General features: G+C 34.7%; 1 protein-coding gene across 6 annotated transcripts in view; it reads right to left on the reverse strand.

Annotated features, from left to right (window-relative positions):
• The window catches only part of NEXN (nexilin F-actin binding protein), a 35,063-nt gene that overhangs the window by 1,808 nt on the left and 15,171 nt on the right, over window positions 1–18,084 (reverse strand). For 3 of the 6 annotated variants that reach the window (XM_087719441.1, XM_014069469.2, XM_087719442.1), the window contains exons 3-11: window positions 16,996–17,074; window positions 16,499–16,647; window positions 12,843–12,887; window positions 9,356–9,553; window positions 8,995–9,174; window positions 6,602–6,787; window positions 5,265–5,462; window positions 4,571–4,792; window positions 347–532 (exon numbers count right to left, since the gene is read on the reverse strand). In XM_087719441.1, the coding sequence (XP_087575567.1) occupies window positions 347–532; window positions 4,571–4,792; window positions 5,265–5,462; window positions 6,602–6,787; window positions 8,995–9,174; window positions 9,356–9,553; window positions 12,843–12,887; window positions 16,499–16,647; window positions 16,996–17,074 (1,443 nt within the window). Of the gene's footprint in view, window positions 1–346; window positions 533–4,570; window positions 4,793–5,264; window positions 5,463–6,601; window positions 6,788–8,994; window positions 9,175–9,355; window positions 9,554–12,842; window positions 12,888–16,498; window positions 16,648–16,995; window positions 17,075–17,223; window positions 17,416–18,084 lie in introns of all 6 variants that reach the window. The other 3 variants (XM_087719439.1, XM_087719438.1, XM_087719440.1) reach the window with 2 other exon arrangements.

The raw sequence follows: 18,084 nt of genomic DNA on the forward strand, positions 1-18,084 counted from the left end.
ACACTGACACAGGTAGTCATCTTCCAGATTAATCAGAATAAAATATGCCAGGGAGAAACCTGAGCATCTCTTAAGCTTTTTAAGAATAAGGAAAGAATTAAAACAACAGAGTAGATTATATCATAGCAGAATAGCAGTTTCATTAGGCTGCTTTTTTCTTTTAAACAAGGCAAGGGAGGATGTTTCCAATGAATGCACTAATGTGGCCGCTACAGAAAGATATGTCAACAGCAGAATACATATGTAATAAAATATTTGCCCATATAAACATCCATTGCGGATAAGAATTCCTATTAGCTTACAATAAAAAATGTGTGTATTATGGAGATCCAGCAGATACTAATACCTTTTGTAATGCTGCATCTATTTCTTTCTGTTCAAATTGCATACGTAGCAGCTTTTGTTCTTCAATTCTCCTCTGTTCTTCCTCTTCTCTTGCTTTTGCCATTTGTTCAAATCGAGCTTTCATGTTAACTTTGTGTGTGAATGGAGCTTCACATTTTGCAGCAGGCTTCACATCAACTTCTTCTTCCTGGAAAACAAAGTAAATTTATTAAGAAGAAACTACCTTCAATCTTCAAAACCCAACAACAATCAGAAATTGTGTATCAAAAGAATATACAAATTACTGAATCTGCCAAAACTGTTCTGAACAAAAAAGTATTAGAAATACATAGGTTATGATAACTTCTGGAAACTAGATTTCTAGTTCTAGATGGAAACTAGATAGATAGAAATAGAAAAGCTATACTTTTGCTTTGATTAAAGTGTGAATAGCACATTCTATATGCTGTTTTGGGAATTGTAACTATGTTTTCTAAATGAAATAAAGTTATAAAGAAAACTTAGCTGGGAATGGAGCTAAGGAATTGTAAATGAGTGTTGATCTTAAGTATTTTAAAAAGATTGAACACAAATGTTTTATGTTTAACGTGTTTACAGATAGGATATTTAGAGTGAGTATTTTACTTGAAATACCTATACAAGTAGTCCTCACTTTAACAATGGTAACTGGTACCAGAAACTAATGCTAAATGACAGTCATAAGGTATAATGTCAAATAACATCCTAGTTGCTGCTGTTGGAAAATCCTGTGCAGTTATGGCATCTCTCAATCATATAATAACCATCTGTAATCCCTTTCCTATTGACTTTACTATAATTGTGAGCAGGCTGCCAAACACCCGAATTGCAATCACATGATTGCCAAGATGCTGAAAGAAGTGCAGTCACAAGGTCTCATTCCAAGTCCACCTCATTCAGTAATATAACTGATTAAATGAGTGGATGTTATGTGAAGACTATGTACACCGCTTACATTGGCAAATATACGGCTAATGATTTTTTTAAAATCACCAAATAATCCAAATAAGCCTAAAAGGTTGCCTTTTCTTGTTATACTACCGTGTTTTCCCAAAAATAAGATAGGATCTTATTTTCTTTTGACCCCCAAAATATGGATTGGGTCTTATTATCAGAGGGGGGCTTATTTTGGGATTGTCGGGCAGTTGCTCTCTTGCGAGCAGGCTCCTGAAGAGCAGGGCACAGCCTCAGGGGCGAACAGCTGTGTTGCGCTGTTGCAGTAGTGCGCAACAGCAGCCATGAGGTGACCACACTTACGAGCAGCCACCTGGCAAACCCCCTTTCCAGCCGGGTAAAGCACCATTCACTGACCTAAGGATATCCCGAGGGCGCTAAGCCGCATGAGCGCCTGTTCCCCACCCTCTGCTCCCGCAGCTTGGCGCCTTGGGAACCCCTAGATCAGTAAATGATGCTCTGCACGGCCGCAGAAGGGATTGCGCGAGTGCCTGTTCCACTCCCCACTCGCGTGCCTCCCAGCCTCACCATGCCCTGACCCCAGCTCTCCTTGCAGGGCCAGGGCGCTGCTGCCATACCAGCATGGCTTCTGCGGCTTCCAAACCCCGGAAGTCACCTGCTGAGTCTTCCGGCAGTGGCTGCTCTGGGAATATGCTCTACGGTTGTGGGAGTCTTCCATGCAGAGCGCCATTCACTGACCTAGGGGTATTCCGAAGGCACCAAGGTGTGGGAGCCAAGGGGCGGGGAACAAGTGCTCACGCGGCTTGGCACCTTCGGGATACCCCTAGGTCAGTGAACAGCACTGTGCCCGACTGGAAAGGGGGTTTGCCAGGCAGCTGCTCGTGAGCGTGGTCACCTCATAGCTGCTATGTTGTGCTGCTGCAACAGCGCAATACATCCATTCGCCCCTGAGGCTGTGCCTGGCTCTTCAGGAGCCCACTTGCAAGAGAGCAGCCGCCCAGCAACCCCCTTTCAGCTGGGAATAGTGCTACTAGTAGTATCCTGAAGGCGCCAAGCAACATGAGCGCCTTTGCTCCCCCCCCCTGGTTCCCACGGCTTGGTGTCTGGGATACTGCTAGGTTGGTGAGTGGTGCTCTGCCTGGCAGGAATGGAGGTTGTCCAAGGGGCTTGTTTTTTTTGGGGGGGGGGGCTTAACCGAAAAATACGGCATGGCTTTGTTTTCAGGACATGTCATATTTTCGGGGAAACATGGTACATTGGGTATTGTTCCAAATCTTTAATCCCTTATAAATTCTATGTTAATGTTCCATTTCAAACAAAAGTAGAACTGAAAAAGACCACCTGAAGCTTTCATTATGCTTCCGTTAAAGTACCCGTTCAAGAGTACTGTCTAGTCTTTTTGAGTGATCAGAATACTGTTCACAATAATTGCCGTACCTCAATAAAAACCTAGTTGCTTATCTTCAAGACAAAAGAAATAAAGATATGATAATTGGTTTAAGCAAATAAAGGTTTGGGAAGAGTCAGTGGATTAGATTAAACTCAGTCCCTTAAACAATATATTTCACAGGGATGTTCTGGAATATAAATGAATAGAAAAATAGAATATATATATTGCCTTGAACTCCCAGAGAAAATCAGTGAGGCATGTAAATTGTTTAAAATAAAAATGAAAAAAGCAAATTAAGTCACTAAAAGCCAGGTTTTTATTTATTTTAAGAGCTTAAGCCAATAGGCCTTTAAATGGAGAACTCATAATTGTACCTGGAAACTGACTGGTACTTTGTGCACATGAAATAAAAACAGGTTTATTTTCATTTATGTTCCCAGTTACTATGCCAGCCAGAGATGGTATTCACTTACTTTCCCTACTGGTTCACACATGTGTGCCCCCGTCCACGCATGTGCTCAGCCTTTCATGCATGTGCTTTGATTGTACATGCAGTTTACATACATGCACATGGCTTGAAAATGTGCCTAAATAGGACAGCATAGAGCCAGGGCAGGTGAGTGCCCCTAACCATGATTTCCACTACCAATTCGGGGGAACCGGTCTGAAACGGCTGAATACCACTTCTGATGCCAGCTGAGCTCCATTAACTGTGGGCTTGGAAGATTGTCAAGCATAGTCTGACTTAGAATATGTTAGATATTTAAACCAGATTATGCACTATCCTGAAACCTTCACGTTTCAAAAGTTCCTAGATATCAAGCATACTTTAAGATATTAGAGGGTAGTTTCTACAAAGGGACTGTAATTCCATCTAGCAAACAGATCATGTTCATCTTCTACCAAGAATTTTATTCCTCACAATTCATTTCATCTTGAAAATTTCTACAATAAATGTACAGTGGTATCTTGCTACTCAATTGCTTTGAAACGCATCAAATTTGGTACTCAATGCATTTTGATGCAAAACTTTTGTCCCGATATTCGTTGTTTGATACTCAATGCGCAAGCTAGAACTTCCAGGTGACAGCTGCCTTGTGACTCATTTACATTATTATTTATGGGGGGAAATGGTTTGGTAGTCATTGTTTTTGGTATTCATTGTGCCTCCCGGAACCAATTAATGATTGTTGTATTTGTTAAACTATTTGTTAAATGTGTATCCTTCCTATCCATATGGTACCTGGGTTTGATTTGGTTTTTACCCACAAGCATTTATTATGTTACTATTTGTAGATTTGAATTTGTATTTTCTATATTGTAGATAACATATTATCAGTTACAATATAGAGAATACAATTGGTATTGCACCTTTCACTTAACTGGCAAGATGTGAGTATTTAATAAATAAAGGATTAAGTTGAGAGCCAATTTGGTCTAGTGATTAAGACTCCAAGCTAGAAACAGGAGACTATAAGTTCTAGTCCAGCCATAGGCATAAAAACCAGCTATGTGATTTTGAGTCACACTTCCTCAGCCCAGCCCACTTCACAGGGTTGTGGGGAAAATTTGAGAGGGAGGAGCATTAGATATATTCACTGACTTGAGTTATTTATAAAAACAATAAAGGAGGGATATAAATAAATAAACCAAATTTATAAGATTATCAGAGATTGTTATACAGATTCAGAATCCTATTTCCTTGGTAACATTTTGCTCTCATTTTCCTTTGACTGCTCACTTATTACAGCCACATCTGTTATCTCCTAAACTGACACATGATAATGACCAAACTATAAAATGTATTAAAATTATATTGGGAAGCCTCCAATATCCAGACAGTCACAACTGCTTAAATGATGGCCACAAATTATTTCTCTATATACTTAAAAAATAGCATACCTCTTGAAATTTCTCTGCTTCTCTTTCTTTTATTTCTTGATCCATAGCTCTCCTCCTTGCTCTCTCTTCTTCGATTTTTTTTTGTGTTTCTTCCTCAGATAATTGTCCAATTTTTTCAAATTTTTTCTTTAGGTTCTTTGGTTGAATTGAACCACTTCTTTTTAACTTTATCAGTTCCTCATATTCGCTGCTTAGCTCAAAGGTTTCACATTCCTCCTCCTCCTATTAGAATAAAACATTTGAAATTATCAGTTAAACAAAGAATACCTGAACAAAATCCAATTACAAATAACAGACTTGTAGAGCTAAACCACATTTACACGCCATTCAAAAGAAACAGTAAAAAAGCTAAGAAAGAAATAACACCAGAAAACATCTCCAGAGGCCTATATCCAGGTATTAACAAAAGATAGACAAGCAGAAAACACTACCTTAATCAAGGAAGAAGAAGAAAACCACACCCTTATTCACACTGGCAAGGCACTACAGAGAGCAAACCCCTGACTCGATAGCACTGATAATGTTACCTAATCAAGTAATGAAATGTCTGCAAGCAAAAAAACAAGCTCAGAACATCACAGTATCCCTTAATTAAAATCATTTAACCATAAAAGTTACATATTTTATAAATTAAAATTTTGTTAGCCAAGTCTGCTATCAAGGAGGTAAATATTTCACAACCTAAAACACAGACCTGTCCCATTTCTTGTCTGAGCAGTTCATATTCTTGCTTCTCTTGTTCCAGTTTTTGTCGGCGTTCTTCTTCTGTGCGTCTTTTTTCTTCTTCCATTTTTTGTCTCAGTAATTCTTCAAAATTAATATCCAGTTTTCCAGGCGTCAGAGATTCTTGAGATGCAGTTTTTGACATTAGTGAAAGTTCATCATCTGGCCCCTATTAAAAAATAATCTGGTTCATTAACAAAGGGTTCAGTATAAACATTAAATTATAGATTACATATTGATAATTATATGGTCTAATACATTTATATTTATTAATGCTTTGGTCAAATTTTGAGAGCTTGGATTATCATAATCTGAAATAAGACACCAGGACTCCTTGGATACAAGATGGGTAGTAAATAAATTTTATAAATAAATACCACTGCAAAGACATTTACATGATCCAACTTCATTCAAACTAATAAACAAATCAGCATATTATTGTTTCCTCAGTCTGAGCTGAGATTTAAAAAATGGCATTATTTTTTGAAGTTATACCTTGCTTTCTTTTTTTCTGGTTTTGTAAATTAACTTTCTCCTATTTATTTTATATATTATGATTTTTTTAAAAAAACACTATATATGTCCTTGATAATCTTTCTAACTCAAATGATGACCTAGAAATAACTTTATAGGTAAATCTATAGTATGAGAGCATTTCAATTAAATTGATTTTTTGTATTTGGTTTTTTTTGTCTGTCGAGCCTTGATGTTTCAGCAGATCGAAATAAATATCTATTAGTGTTAGTCGTTATAGCAGTTAGACTTATATACCGCTTCATAGGGCTTTCAGCCCTCTCTAAGCGGTTTACAGAGTCAGCATATCACCCCCATAGTCTGGGTCCTCATTTCACCCACCTCGCAAGGATGGAAGGCTGAGTCAACCTTGAGCCGGTGAGATTAGAACCGCTGAACTGCAGATAGCAGTCAGCTGAAGTGGCCTGCAATACTGCACCCTAACCACTGCGCCACCTCGGCTCATCACCCGTTATGACTACGGGTTGCCCTCAAAGATTTGAGAATACTGAAAACAGCACAAGAAAACTGGAGAGGGACGTACATGAAAGACACCAGTAAAAATTATTTAACCCTCTTCTTCAGGGAAAACTCCACAGGATCCTTGATTCACAGAGAAGTCTAGCTCTAGCTCTTGGCTTAAGTTTGGGATTTGTTGGGAGGGGGTTGCTTTTGTTTTTTTTCAGTGCTACAAGTTGATGTTAAATCATTTATGTAATGCCACTAATGGCTGATAAATGAATCTAGCAAAAATGGACAGCTAAAGCTACCTCAAATAACTAAAAGGATACCTACCATGCTTTTTCTTGCCTCAGCAAATGCTTTTTTCTCTTCTTCTATACGCCGCCGGGCCTCTCCCTCTGCTCTTCTTTTTTCCTCCTCTTGCCTTTGTTTTTCTATTTCCTCAAATGTTAGTCTCAGTTTTCCAGGACGGAACTCCTTGACAGAATTTTCAGCTTCGTCTTCATTTTCTTCATTTCTCTTTGGGGAAAGAATATATTTTAAAGCAGCTTTCAAAAGGTTCAAATATGCCATTAATTTGCAAAATGCCTAATTACTGTGATGTGTTAGGTGTAGAATACAATAGAATAAAAACTTTATTGTCACTTTAAATGTTCACTAATCAGTATACATTAAAATGAAATTTAGTTGCATTCAGTTCTCAAAAGATAATCATTATGCATAGTGGTGGGATTCAAATAATTTAACAACCAGTTCTCTGCCCTAATGAGCCGAGATGGCGCAGTGGTTAGAGTGCAGTACTGCAGGCCACTTCAGCTGACTGCTATCTGCAGTTTGGCGGTTCAAATCTCACCGGCTCAAGGTTGACTCAGTCTTCCATCCTTCCGAGGTGGGTGAAATGAGGACCCAGACTGTGGGGGCAATTTGCTGACTCTGTAAACCACTTAGAGAGGGCTGAAAGCCCTAAGAAGCAGTATATAAGTCTAACTGCTACTGCTATTGCTAATGATTTCTTCAACCAGTTCACCAAGCTACTCAGAAAGTTAACAATCGATTCTCCTGAAGTGGTGCAAAGTGGCTGAATCCCACCATTGATTATGCATATGCCCACATCTACACACGAATATGATGCAGAGAAACATCACAGTCTACTTTGAATATATACATAATACATGGCAAAAAAAGGGAATCATGCAGACTGATGGCATAAGGAACAAATCTATTGCAAAATTTAGTAGCTGCACTATAGATACTTTGAAACCTCCTCCCTGAGGGGAGCAACAGAAACAGACCGTGAAGTGGGTGTGTGGGGTCTCTAACAATGCTTCAAGCTCTAAGCACATAGAGCTTATAAGCAGTATCCTGAATAATGGGAAGTGAGCTTTCCTATAATCTTCTCAGCTGTCTTTACCACTCTCTGTATGGACTTTTTATCTGAGGCACTGCTGCCACCAAACCAAATATTAATGCAGTTTGTTAAAACGCTGTCAATAGTGCCTTTGAAAAAGTGTTCAGGACAGAAGGAGAAAGATGTGCTCTCCTCATTTGATGCAGGAAATGCAAACACTGGTTTGTATACTTTGCTAAAGATAACGTATGAAAAGACTAAGACATGTTGTTCATTATCTGTACTCCCAAATATTTAATGCTATTGACCACTTCCACAGCTGCAGCCTTAATACAAAGTGGAGTATGACTATGCTGGCTCTTTCTGAAATCAACAATGATCTCCTTTGTTTTTATTAACATTCAAAACCAGGTTATTTTTATTGCACCAGTCCACCAAAGCCTTCATCTTCTCCTTATAAGAGTCTTCACTGTCATCCCAGATAAGACCCACCACTGCCGTGTCATCTGCATACTTCACAATATGATTCGTAGCAGACATGGCACAGAAGTCAAGATGAACAATAATGAACTCAGGACACAGCCCTGTGGGGAACCCGTACTCAAGGAGATGGAATTGGAAACTTACTTCCAACTCGCACAAACCTGGCCCTAGCAATAAAGAAATAAAGCTTTTTTCAACAAATAACTCTAAAAATAATGATGGTTAAATTCAGTTCAATTACAGTTTATTGTCTGCTATCAATAGTGATATTTAATGATGTGTATTATTAAACAATCATAATGACAAAGAGTGTTAAATAAAAAAAAATGTATATTTACTTTGTCCCAAAGTTTAAGAATAGCATTCTGCTAAACTGTATTAAGCAAAGATTAGATTACTAATATTTTTATATAAACCTCAGTATTAAAAAAAAGTTGGATTTTGATTTCTCCACCAAGAAAATAATGCCTTTTGCTTATGGAAATTTTGATCCAGCCAAAGGAATTCCACCCAAAGATACAGATCCCAGAATACTTGGGAAGATTTTCTCAGGAAAATATAAGATGCATTGAAGAATGACAGAAATCAGCAAATTTTCAAGTAGCAGGACTGTCCTCTGTAAAAATTCCATTTAAGAAATTCTCCAGCCACCAGGAATAATAAAAAAAACCTACATACCCTCCAATAACATTTTGGTCCCATGTGCTGGGGAAGAATATGAAAGAGGAAGAGGAAATGCTTGAGAAATGGAAAACAAGGAACTTCAAGACCCTGTAAATCTTTGATCTTTTCTTAAATGGCATAAATCCTCTATTATATGATAATAAAATCGTCCTGCAATATTCCATGTTACACAAAATCTCCTGGCTTTATATGTTTGAACAAACATGCTTACCATTTGTTGCCTTGCTTCCTCATAGGCGCGTTTTTCCTCTTCCAAACGAAGCCTTGCCTCCTCTTCTGCTTGCTTTTTCTCTTTCTCTTGTCTTTGTCTTTCCAATTCTTCAAATGTTAATTTAACTTTACCAGGAGAGGGAGCTTCATTGGTTTCATTATCAAAGCTTTCCTCTTCATCCTATACAGAAGGTTCATTTCTCAGATTTGCACTTTTAAGACATTTGGCCTAAAACAATTTTCTCCACAGTTATGCTCTTACTTCCCTGGAAGAAGCTCTCCCTTCATTGACAGAGGAGGGCTATTTCTAAATAAATATGCTTTTGAGGTCATGCAACAGTTTTATATGTCAATTAGCTTACCACATCTGGTGAAAAATATTTGACTTCCTTTAGGGCTTCCTTTTCCTGCTCATATCTCAGTCGCTTTTCTTCTTCAATCTTTCTTCTTTCTTGTTCTTCTCTTTCTCTCTCTCGGTCCTCAAAACTTATTTTCATCCTTCCAGGTGATTTGTTAGCTTTTACTGGAACTACGGTAACTAGCAGTGATTCATCACCTTCCTGTTGTTAAAAACAAAGATTGGCATGAACATTTGAATCCAGGGTAGTTGCCAATGCCCGTAAATAATTCACTTTCTATAGAATGTTCAATGTTTAAACAGTGAATGGACAAAATCTTTTGACTGCATAGAAATTCCAGAAACGGAAAACCTTTGGATAGCCAGACATCAAAGGAAGCTGCTTTTCCCATGTAGAAATTTGCACTATACATGATTTTACTCCAAAAATCCAGTCTGTTGGAGGATATTAATCCAATAGTAGTTTCCCTTCCCCCCTAAAGTTCTTTGTGTCCCTAAAAAAACTGTTTCAAAAATAGAACTACCTGTATGGAAGGGAATATCAACACATGATCTATATGGAAGTTTGGTCATGATAGACACTTTTTTATGAAGGGTTGAAAGGCAGAGTAGTTGACTAAAAGATACCCAGTCAATTACAATCACTTGGAATGGAGTGCATGGTGTGTTTTTAAATCTATATTTTCTTTCTTCTATTCTTTTTTATTTATTGTATTGTATTAGCCGCCTGGAGTCCTTCGGGATTGGGCGGCATACAAATGCTATTAAACTTTGAAACTTTGAATTAACTTCAAATTCTAGATTAATCTACTAGCAATACTACCGTAGTGTCCACTGAATATTTAAAATACCATATAATAGGTCTTGCTTATTTGGAAAATAGGAATCATAATTACTTTAGTCCTTAAAGATTATGTTGTTCACAAGAAAACTGTGTTTAAAATGAAATACTAGTTCCTATGCTCTTTTTCAACACTAAGCTCTTTAAAAAGAATCAGAAAAAACTTGAATATGTAATTTAGCATTGAGACTAGTTGACTGAGCCATCTTACATAAAGATTTAACTGTACTATTACAAGCATTAAAAGCAGAGCTAAATGTAAAATATGAAATATGCACTTCAGTTTAAAAAATAGCCAGTGCCCATCAACATGCTTAAGATTAAATATATGCTTTTAAACAAAATAATATATAGAAATGCCATATTAATTGAATATTATTTAGTAAGATTATTCCTATCACTTTGATTTATGTTGAATGCATAAAGAATTATACCAGAATATGTATAAATATTATGCCAATATATTGCCAGAGCTCTATTGCACTCGGTACCAAAAATTTCTATTACAATATTATTTCTCAGGAGAAAAGATAATCCGACTGTCCTATTTAATATGTTATACAAAATATTGCCATCAGTTCAGCCTTCCTTTTTGCTATTTCTGTTCCTGCTAAGATCTCCATTCCCTGTAAATAAAGCCAAAGCCATATTACGTTGTTTCATAAATACATATTGATGCCTAATAAATAAAAGGCATGGAAAAATCTTGCGTTGGTTACCCCATTCAGCTACAACGTAGAGAACATTGACTGTAAGCATATGCAAGCTTCATTGTCTGCTACAGAAACATGCTATCTTAAAACATTACTCTTTTAATCTAAATATATAAATATTTCTGCTTTATAGTATTACAGATCAAATTATTTACATTCTTGGATATTTAACAGTTCAACTCAGTTATGTTTAAGTACCCAAACCAGTTAAGTACCTAAACCATAATTAATTTTATCAGAAATTAATTATTTAAACTGAAGTACAATGTATATTTCAAATTATGTCACACTACAATACCTGTAATCAGGTATTAAAAATTCAATAATTATTATTTTAAATTTAAAGATAAATACAATGTCTGCATCATTAGTTTTATAATTCATGTTATTTATACCATGTAGTTCAAAATATCCTCAACAAAAACCCCATTCAAGCATTGACTAGAATTAGCTAAATGTTAATTATTAAAATAGTAGGCAATTGCGTGGATGAACTTACATTTTAAAAGACTCCGTTAAAGGTATGTTATAACAAGGATTTCAAGAATTATTGAAATTCAATTTGTAAATATCAATAAATTTCAGTTAAAGAAATATGTAGAATAACTGCTTAAGTACATAAGTAGTTAAATTGTGTGAAATAGAGACTTTCGTCACTTGAATATCATTTAGCTATGAAAAAAATTAAAATATACATGTTGCTTTAAAATTACAATGCATCATAATTATGCTACTATAAGTAATTAAGCATGTGTGTCACAATGGATGTGACACTGAATCCATGTTAAGAGATGACTAACAGCTATATGATTTGAATTGGTAAATTGCCTGTACATACATGGTAGATTAGAATTATACTGTGTGTGAGCGCGCACGCTATCTAAAGTATCAAGATAATAGAATAATTATAACTAATAACAAGAATAACACAAATCCCATATAATATGACTAGTAGTATCATATTACCACATGCATTAAGTCTATTACTGTTTTTTTACTGATCACAATTCAGTCATTCATCCATCTTACATTTACAGTAGATATACATATTCTGTTTCTAAGGCAGTGGCTGGATCGTACTTACCCGTTATTTGCACTAGGTTTCTAAAGCAGTTATTCTGACGAATAGCCTTTGATTTACAAACACAGTGGCTGTCTTTGTACAACTTGATATATCCAAACCCAGCAAACCACATTATACCGTAGGTGAACCCACTTAGTTAATCGTGGATATATATATATATATATATATATATATATATATATTAAGCAAATATGACTTTAGGTGATCACTCACTCATTTACTATATATATATATATATATATATATATATATATATATATATATATATATATATATATATATATATATATATATATATATATATATATATATATATATATATATATATAGTAAATGAGTGAGTGATCACCTAAAGTCATATTTGCTTAATTTTAGCTTAGTGTATTTATTGAATCAGACATTTTGAACTTGAACTCACTACAGCCTATTTAAATATGTATGTAACAAGCTAAATGTGACTTTTCAGAAAGCCACAATAAAACTTGAATGTGTGTATTGCATGTAATCTACAATCTGTATCGCACTTAGTGTCAAAAAGCTGCTCACATTTAGCTATAAACCACATTGCAAAATTTGATCAAAGTAGTTATAAAGAAGATAACATCAGTCAGAAAACAAATTTGGTAAAACAGTATACAAGTATTCACTAACTAATAACAGAACCACAAAGGTCATTTTATAAAGCTGAAAGAAAATTAGGCAGAAGTAATTATGTTCACACTCTGTTCTCAATTGTGATCTTGTGCTTTCCCAAAATTTTACTTGGCACAGAGTGTTTTTGAAGAGATTCATTATTATGGTAATTACAGTGATTCAGAAATAGGTGACTTGTGTTGTAAAAAAGTCTGATTACCTCTGATGTCGATTCAGTTCCCGAATTGTTTAACTGTTCATCAATCTATTAAATAAGAATTTTACACAATATTGTTACTTTTGTTCCTTTCCCTTCACCTTTTAAAAAAAGCATAAAATATTCTTGAATCTGAATAAGCAATTTTCAAAATGTGACACTGAAAAGTGCTAATGCACTTCTGCTTTCAATAAATACACTTGATGTATGTTTATTTATGTATTAATTTGTATTAAACTCATGCTTTCAGAGAAAACTCAACAAGGAGACAATATTTACATTCCTCCTACTTCCATAAAATAAAACGAAACAGCTTGTAAACTATCAAGTGGAACAGAGTCTATCTACCAGCTTTGGACTGAGGGCCCTTTTTAAAAATGATAATCAAGTATGAAAAAGAAAGAAAAAGATTGGCAAGTCCCTGGTTCAGAGATTCCCAAACTTTCTCGATCCATGGCACTTCTAGTGATTCTTGGTATGCTAGGGTGCCTTGTGAGTTTGCTGCAGTGCCCCCATCCCCACCCCATGCTGTAGCAATAGCACTTAGACTTATATACCACTTTATAGTGCTTTATAGCCCTCTCTAAGAAGTTTACGGAGTCAGCTTATTGCTCCCAACAATTTGGGTCCTCATTTTACCACCTTGGAAGGATGGAAGGCTTAGTCAACCTTGAGCCTGGTGGGATTTGAACTGCCAAATTGCAGTCAGCTGGCAGTCAGCAGAAGTAGCCTGCAGTACTGCACTCTAACCACTGCACCACCGTGGCTCATGTACTGCAGAGTTTGGGAATGATGGCCATGGTGAATTTCCATAATAGTTGCTGAACTCTGAAAACCACATACTGCAGAAACTTGACAATAAATTTAACTGGATTATTTTTATTGCAAAGAATACCATCCCTTTTTCCCCCCGTTCCATGATCTGAAAATCCCTTGTAGACTAGGGAAGCATGGTTAGGGGTATATTTTGTTCATACAATTACAGTTTATGTCCCAATTAATGTGTTTTCTCGGTACAATTTTTCCTTTGGAAATCAATACCCCAAACCTTTCTTTTCTTCATTTTATTGAATTCCATCAGCAAATAATTTCAATGCTGTGGTGTCAGCTCAAATACAGATATGGATATTGCATATTATCTAAACTGAGCCACGTGTAAAACAAGCTGGTCTTGTTCTCTTGTATTCTTCATCCATTCTTCATTCTACCTCTTCAGTATCTTTTTTAATTGTGTTAAATTTAAATCTAATGAATATAAAACATTCTTTCTTTAAAGAAACTAGCGTATGATTTCAATGGCAACAACTATGTAATATGCATTAAAGATGAACCTTGATGACAATCTTGGCTACATCACCAACATTTAGAACCTCTTAACACATTAAGCGTTATATTTTAGAGGGACATGAACGGTGGCTTAGAAAATGATCATTCTACAATGTTTTGTCTGATTTTAATTGATTTGTGACTGTGGACTGCTGATAAATGTACTTTGTCAAATTTGAATACTTCTCTGATTTTGGCAAAGGAGGAAGATAACATTTAAACAAATTGTCTAATTTTTTGGAACTGTTTTATTTATAACATAATTTTCTAGACCTCCTTAGTTTTAATCTGAATTATTATTTTGGGGTTACCTTCTAATACTTATATTCATTTACTCTTCTCTATTAATTAGTTTAGCATTAGTTCACATTAATTTTATCAATTAATGTAAAACTACGTGCTATTCTCATAAAACTACTACTGAATTATAGAACTGTTGATTAGCATCATTATGTGTACAGCATCTTCATGTCTACAGTAATAATATTAAAATTATTAAATTTAGTTTTGGTTTACAGCAATGAATACAAAATATACTATAAAACAAGTACATTTCAAGGGCAGAAAGTTTGTTACACTATCTATCATGAAATGAACATTTCAAATGATTTAAATTTAATGCATTGTCCTCCCCATTTTATGTACATATGAAACCTTAGTGCTAATAACAAAGATATGAAGGATTACTTACTAAAGCTAACATATAGTCGGAGTATTTCTGTGACTTCTTAGTAATATTTAATTATAATTATACAGCTAAACAATTTGTTTGGAAGAAAAATGCAGTGCAGATATTATAAAGGTAATCTAAAAATAACTTACTGAACTAATACGAGTTTTTATCCTGATAAAGGATACTAAAATATCTAGTGCTATTTAATGTCTAGTAATTACATATCACGGACACAATCCTCATTCTCAATATAAACATTAGTTTACAACATATTCATTTTGATATATTTTATTCCATATTTTTAAAAAAAGAATGTTAGTACAAAACTTCAGTCTCGGGACAGTCTTTAAATTGAATCTTGTACTTTTTAAAATTTAAAATAGTAATAATTTGCAAAGATACTTCGAACACAAGTTTCATTTATAGTATTATGTCTGGCTTCTTAATATTTGTATCCCAATAAAAAGCATGGTTATTTTTTGTTCAAAGAAAACTAGAAACATCTTACCTCATTTTCCTCAATGTCTGCATTCTCATGTTTTTAATGATTTATTGAATAAGCCATTATCAATATAATCAACATAATTCACTAATACAAAATTCAAACCACATTATGCTTTAGAGTAATATGTAAACCCAACCTATGTATCTCACTGGTAATTTTCAATACAAGGAAATCTTATTTTGCTTCCCCAACTTTCAATTTTAGATATTTAGTAATATTGACATTTTCTGTCTCCAATAATATTAAGTGATGTATCTTATGTTAAGAGACATACGGTTGGTAACAATCAATTACCAGATTTATGTTTCTACTTATCTATCATATTTGGCATTCTATTGAGAAGATAATAGCATTAGGAGTCTGATCCCAGGACAAAGATCTTAAAATAAAACATTTACTATACTACTACTACTACTATTTACCAGTTTAACATTAAGCAGAGCATATTATGCAATAGCATAACTCCAATAAAATGAATTCTATAAAATTCTATACTATAAAAAAATGGATGCCACTGAAAAAGCCAAAAGAATCAACTCTCCCACCCTTATACTGCAAGTAAACTACTGAAACTACAGGTGGTTAATGACGCAAGTTCAGCTTGATTTATTTTACTTTTTGGCTTGGGGGGGGGGAACTACTTCTGAGTGAAGTTTGACCAATAGGGCTATCCTGCTAGAAGAATTTATAGAAGAGTGTGCTCTATGGAAAAGAAAAATATTGAACAGGTCATGGATACAGCACCAGGAGTTTCAGCTAGACTGGATAAAATTTAATTCCATTCCCTTCTTCCTGCAAGAATTTCCATAGAAGTTAAGTCCCTTCTGGAAATGAACTATTTTACTGGCAAAAAGAAAGCACATCTATTCTAACTAGAAAAACTGCAAGAATATCAGATCAATAAAAGTAATTTGCCAACAACTTAAAATATAAGGTTACTCTTTTAATACAGATAAAAAAGAGACCACATGTTATAACTAAGTGTTAAAAATATTTACACACATACAGTGCAACACTAATTTTTTTTTAAAACCATTTCATACACAATATGAAGGCTTTCCCTTTGAAACTACAATTGAATACTACTATCCTTATCGAAATTTGCATGGCTATTTTTATATATGAAGCATATTTTACCAAGCTCAATAATCATACCTCATGAGCTTTTTTGGCCAGTTCCCTCTGAATTTTTCTTTTTTCTATTGAATCTTGTTCAATTCTTCGTTGTCTCTCCTCTTCCATCCTTTTCTTTTCTTCTTCTTGCCTCTGCTTTTCCATTTCTGCAAACTTTCCTTTCACAGTTCCTATGAGCAAACAAAACAAAAATGAATGCTCCCAATATACCTCTAGGTCTATTTTCTGATTCATGTAGGAAATATTAAAATATCACCATTATCTTTTCATCCTAAAAGGGGACAGCACAAAGATAACTTGCCATTATATTATCTATCCATTTATCTATCCATCCAAAATAGTATATTATTGATATATTAATACATATATTAATATATTACTAGTAAAGACATCAGATCGGCAATGGCATTTTGCTTCAACGTTGGTAATAGTGCAGAAGTGGAATGTTTTAGACAATGTATAGTATGATATTAAAGCGTTGATGATGGAGATTAAGACCTTTATAAAATTTCCCTTACCTATAAGTTTTGGAACATAGGCTTTCTCTACTTTAGAAGAGTTTTCTTCATCATCATCAGAAGCAAGAAGTTCTTTCATCTGAATAATGGATCAAAGATATTAATCCGGACAGTCTTAAAAACTCTGGTACATTTTTATATAAGATTCAAATATATTTTCTATATCAGCATTGTAGTATAACCGAAATCAAACCAACAGAAACAAATAATAATTGCAAAGGAAATGACCTCCTGCTTTCGCCTGTTCCATTCTTTCTCTCTAATATATTGTTCTCTTCGTCTTTGCTTTTCTTCTTTTGTTCGTCTCTGATTTTTTTCTTCCCTTGTTTTCTGCATGGCTTCAAATTTATCCTTTATATCACCTTTTCGAAGTTTGGGCACATAGGACTTTTGTACAGGTTTAGATGAAGAAAGCAGAATCTTAGTGAAGATGTAGAAAAGGCAAAGATCAGGAAAAGATGACAGAAGCAAATGAAGATACATTGCACAGTGTGTTAGATACGTAGATGCATGCTGTATCTAGCACTTTCATTTTTATGAAAGCAGTATTATGTAAATAAAAGAGAAGCAGAAAGAGTGGGCAAAATAAATTAAAGATGTCAAAAAAAAAAAAATTTGCCTGAAGGAGTTTTACCAACATTGTTTGTTTCATTTCTCCATAGAGTTCTAAAAACCATGCTTGCTTCCACCATTCCCTGCATTGTTTCATACATTGCTTTTGATGTTTTAAACTTTTCACTTCTTTTAGAGGATCCCATCCAATTTTCACCAAACATTCATTCCTTAAACAGATCTCACACTATCCACCAACCTTTTACCAAACCTTTTTGTCTGTTTTCCAAACATTCGGACAAGGTCTATTAATTTATCAATTTGCCCTAGTTTTTACCATTTATATATAACGTACAATTATTTGCTCAATTTTCCTTATCAAATCCATATGTACTTAGTCTTTGATGATTATTAGATCAGTTCTCTTTGTTGCATCATATAGTCTAATATTCACTGCAAATCATTCAAATTCACAACAAAAAATTGATTTCATACTGTGATATACACACATTCATGGCCCCAGTCAACACACTTGCA

Source organism: Thamnophis sirtalis, unplaced genomic scaffold, assembly GCF_051295495.1.
Source record: "Thamnophis sirtalis isolate CommonGarterSnake01/CBP01778 unplaced genomic scaffold, rThaSir2_p1.2 scaffold_7, whole genome shotgun sequence".
Lineage (NCBI taxonomy): Eukaryota > Metazoa > Chordata > Lepidosauria > Squamata > Natricidae > Thamnophis > Thamnophis sirtalis.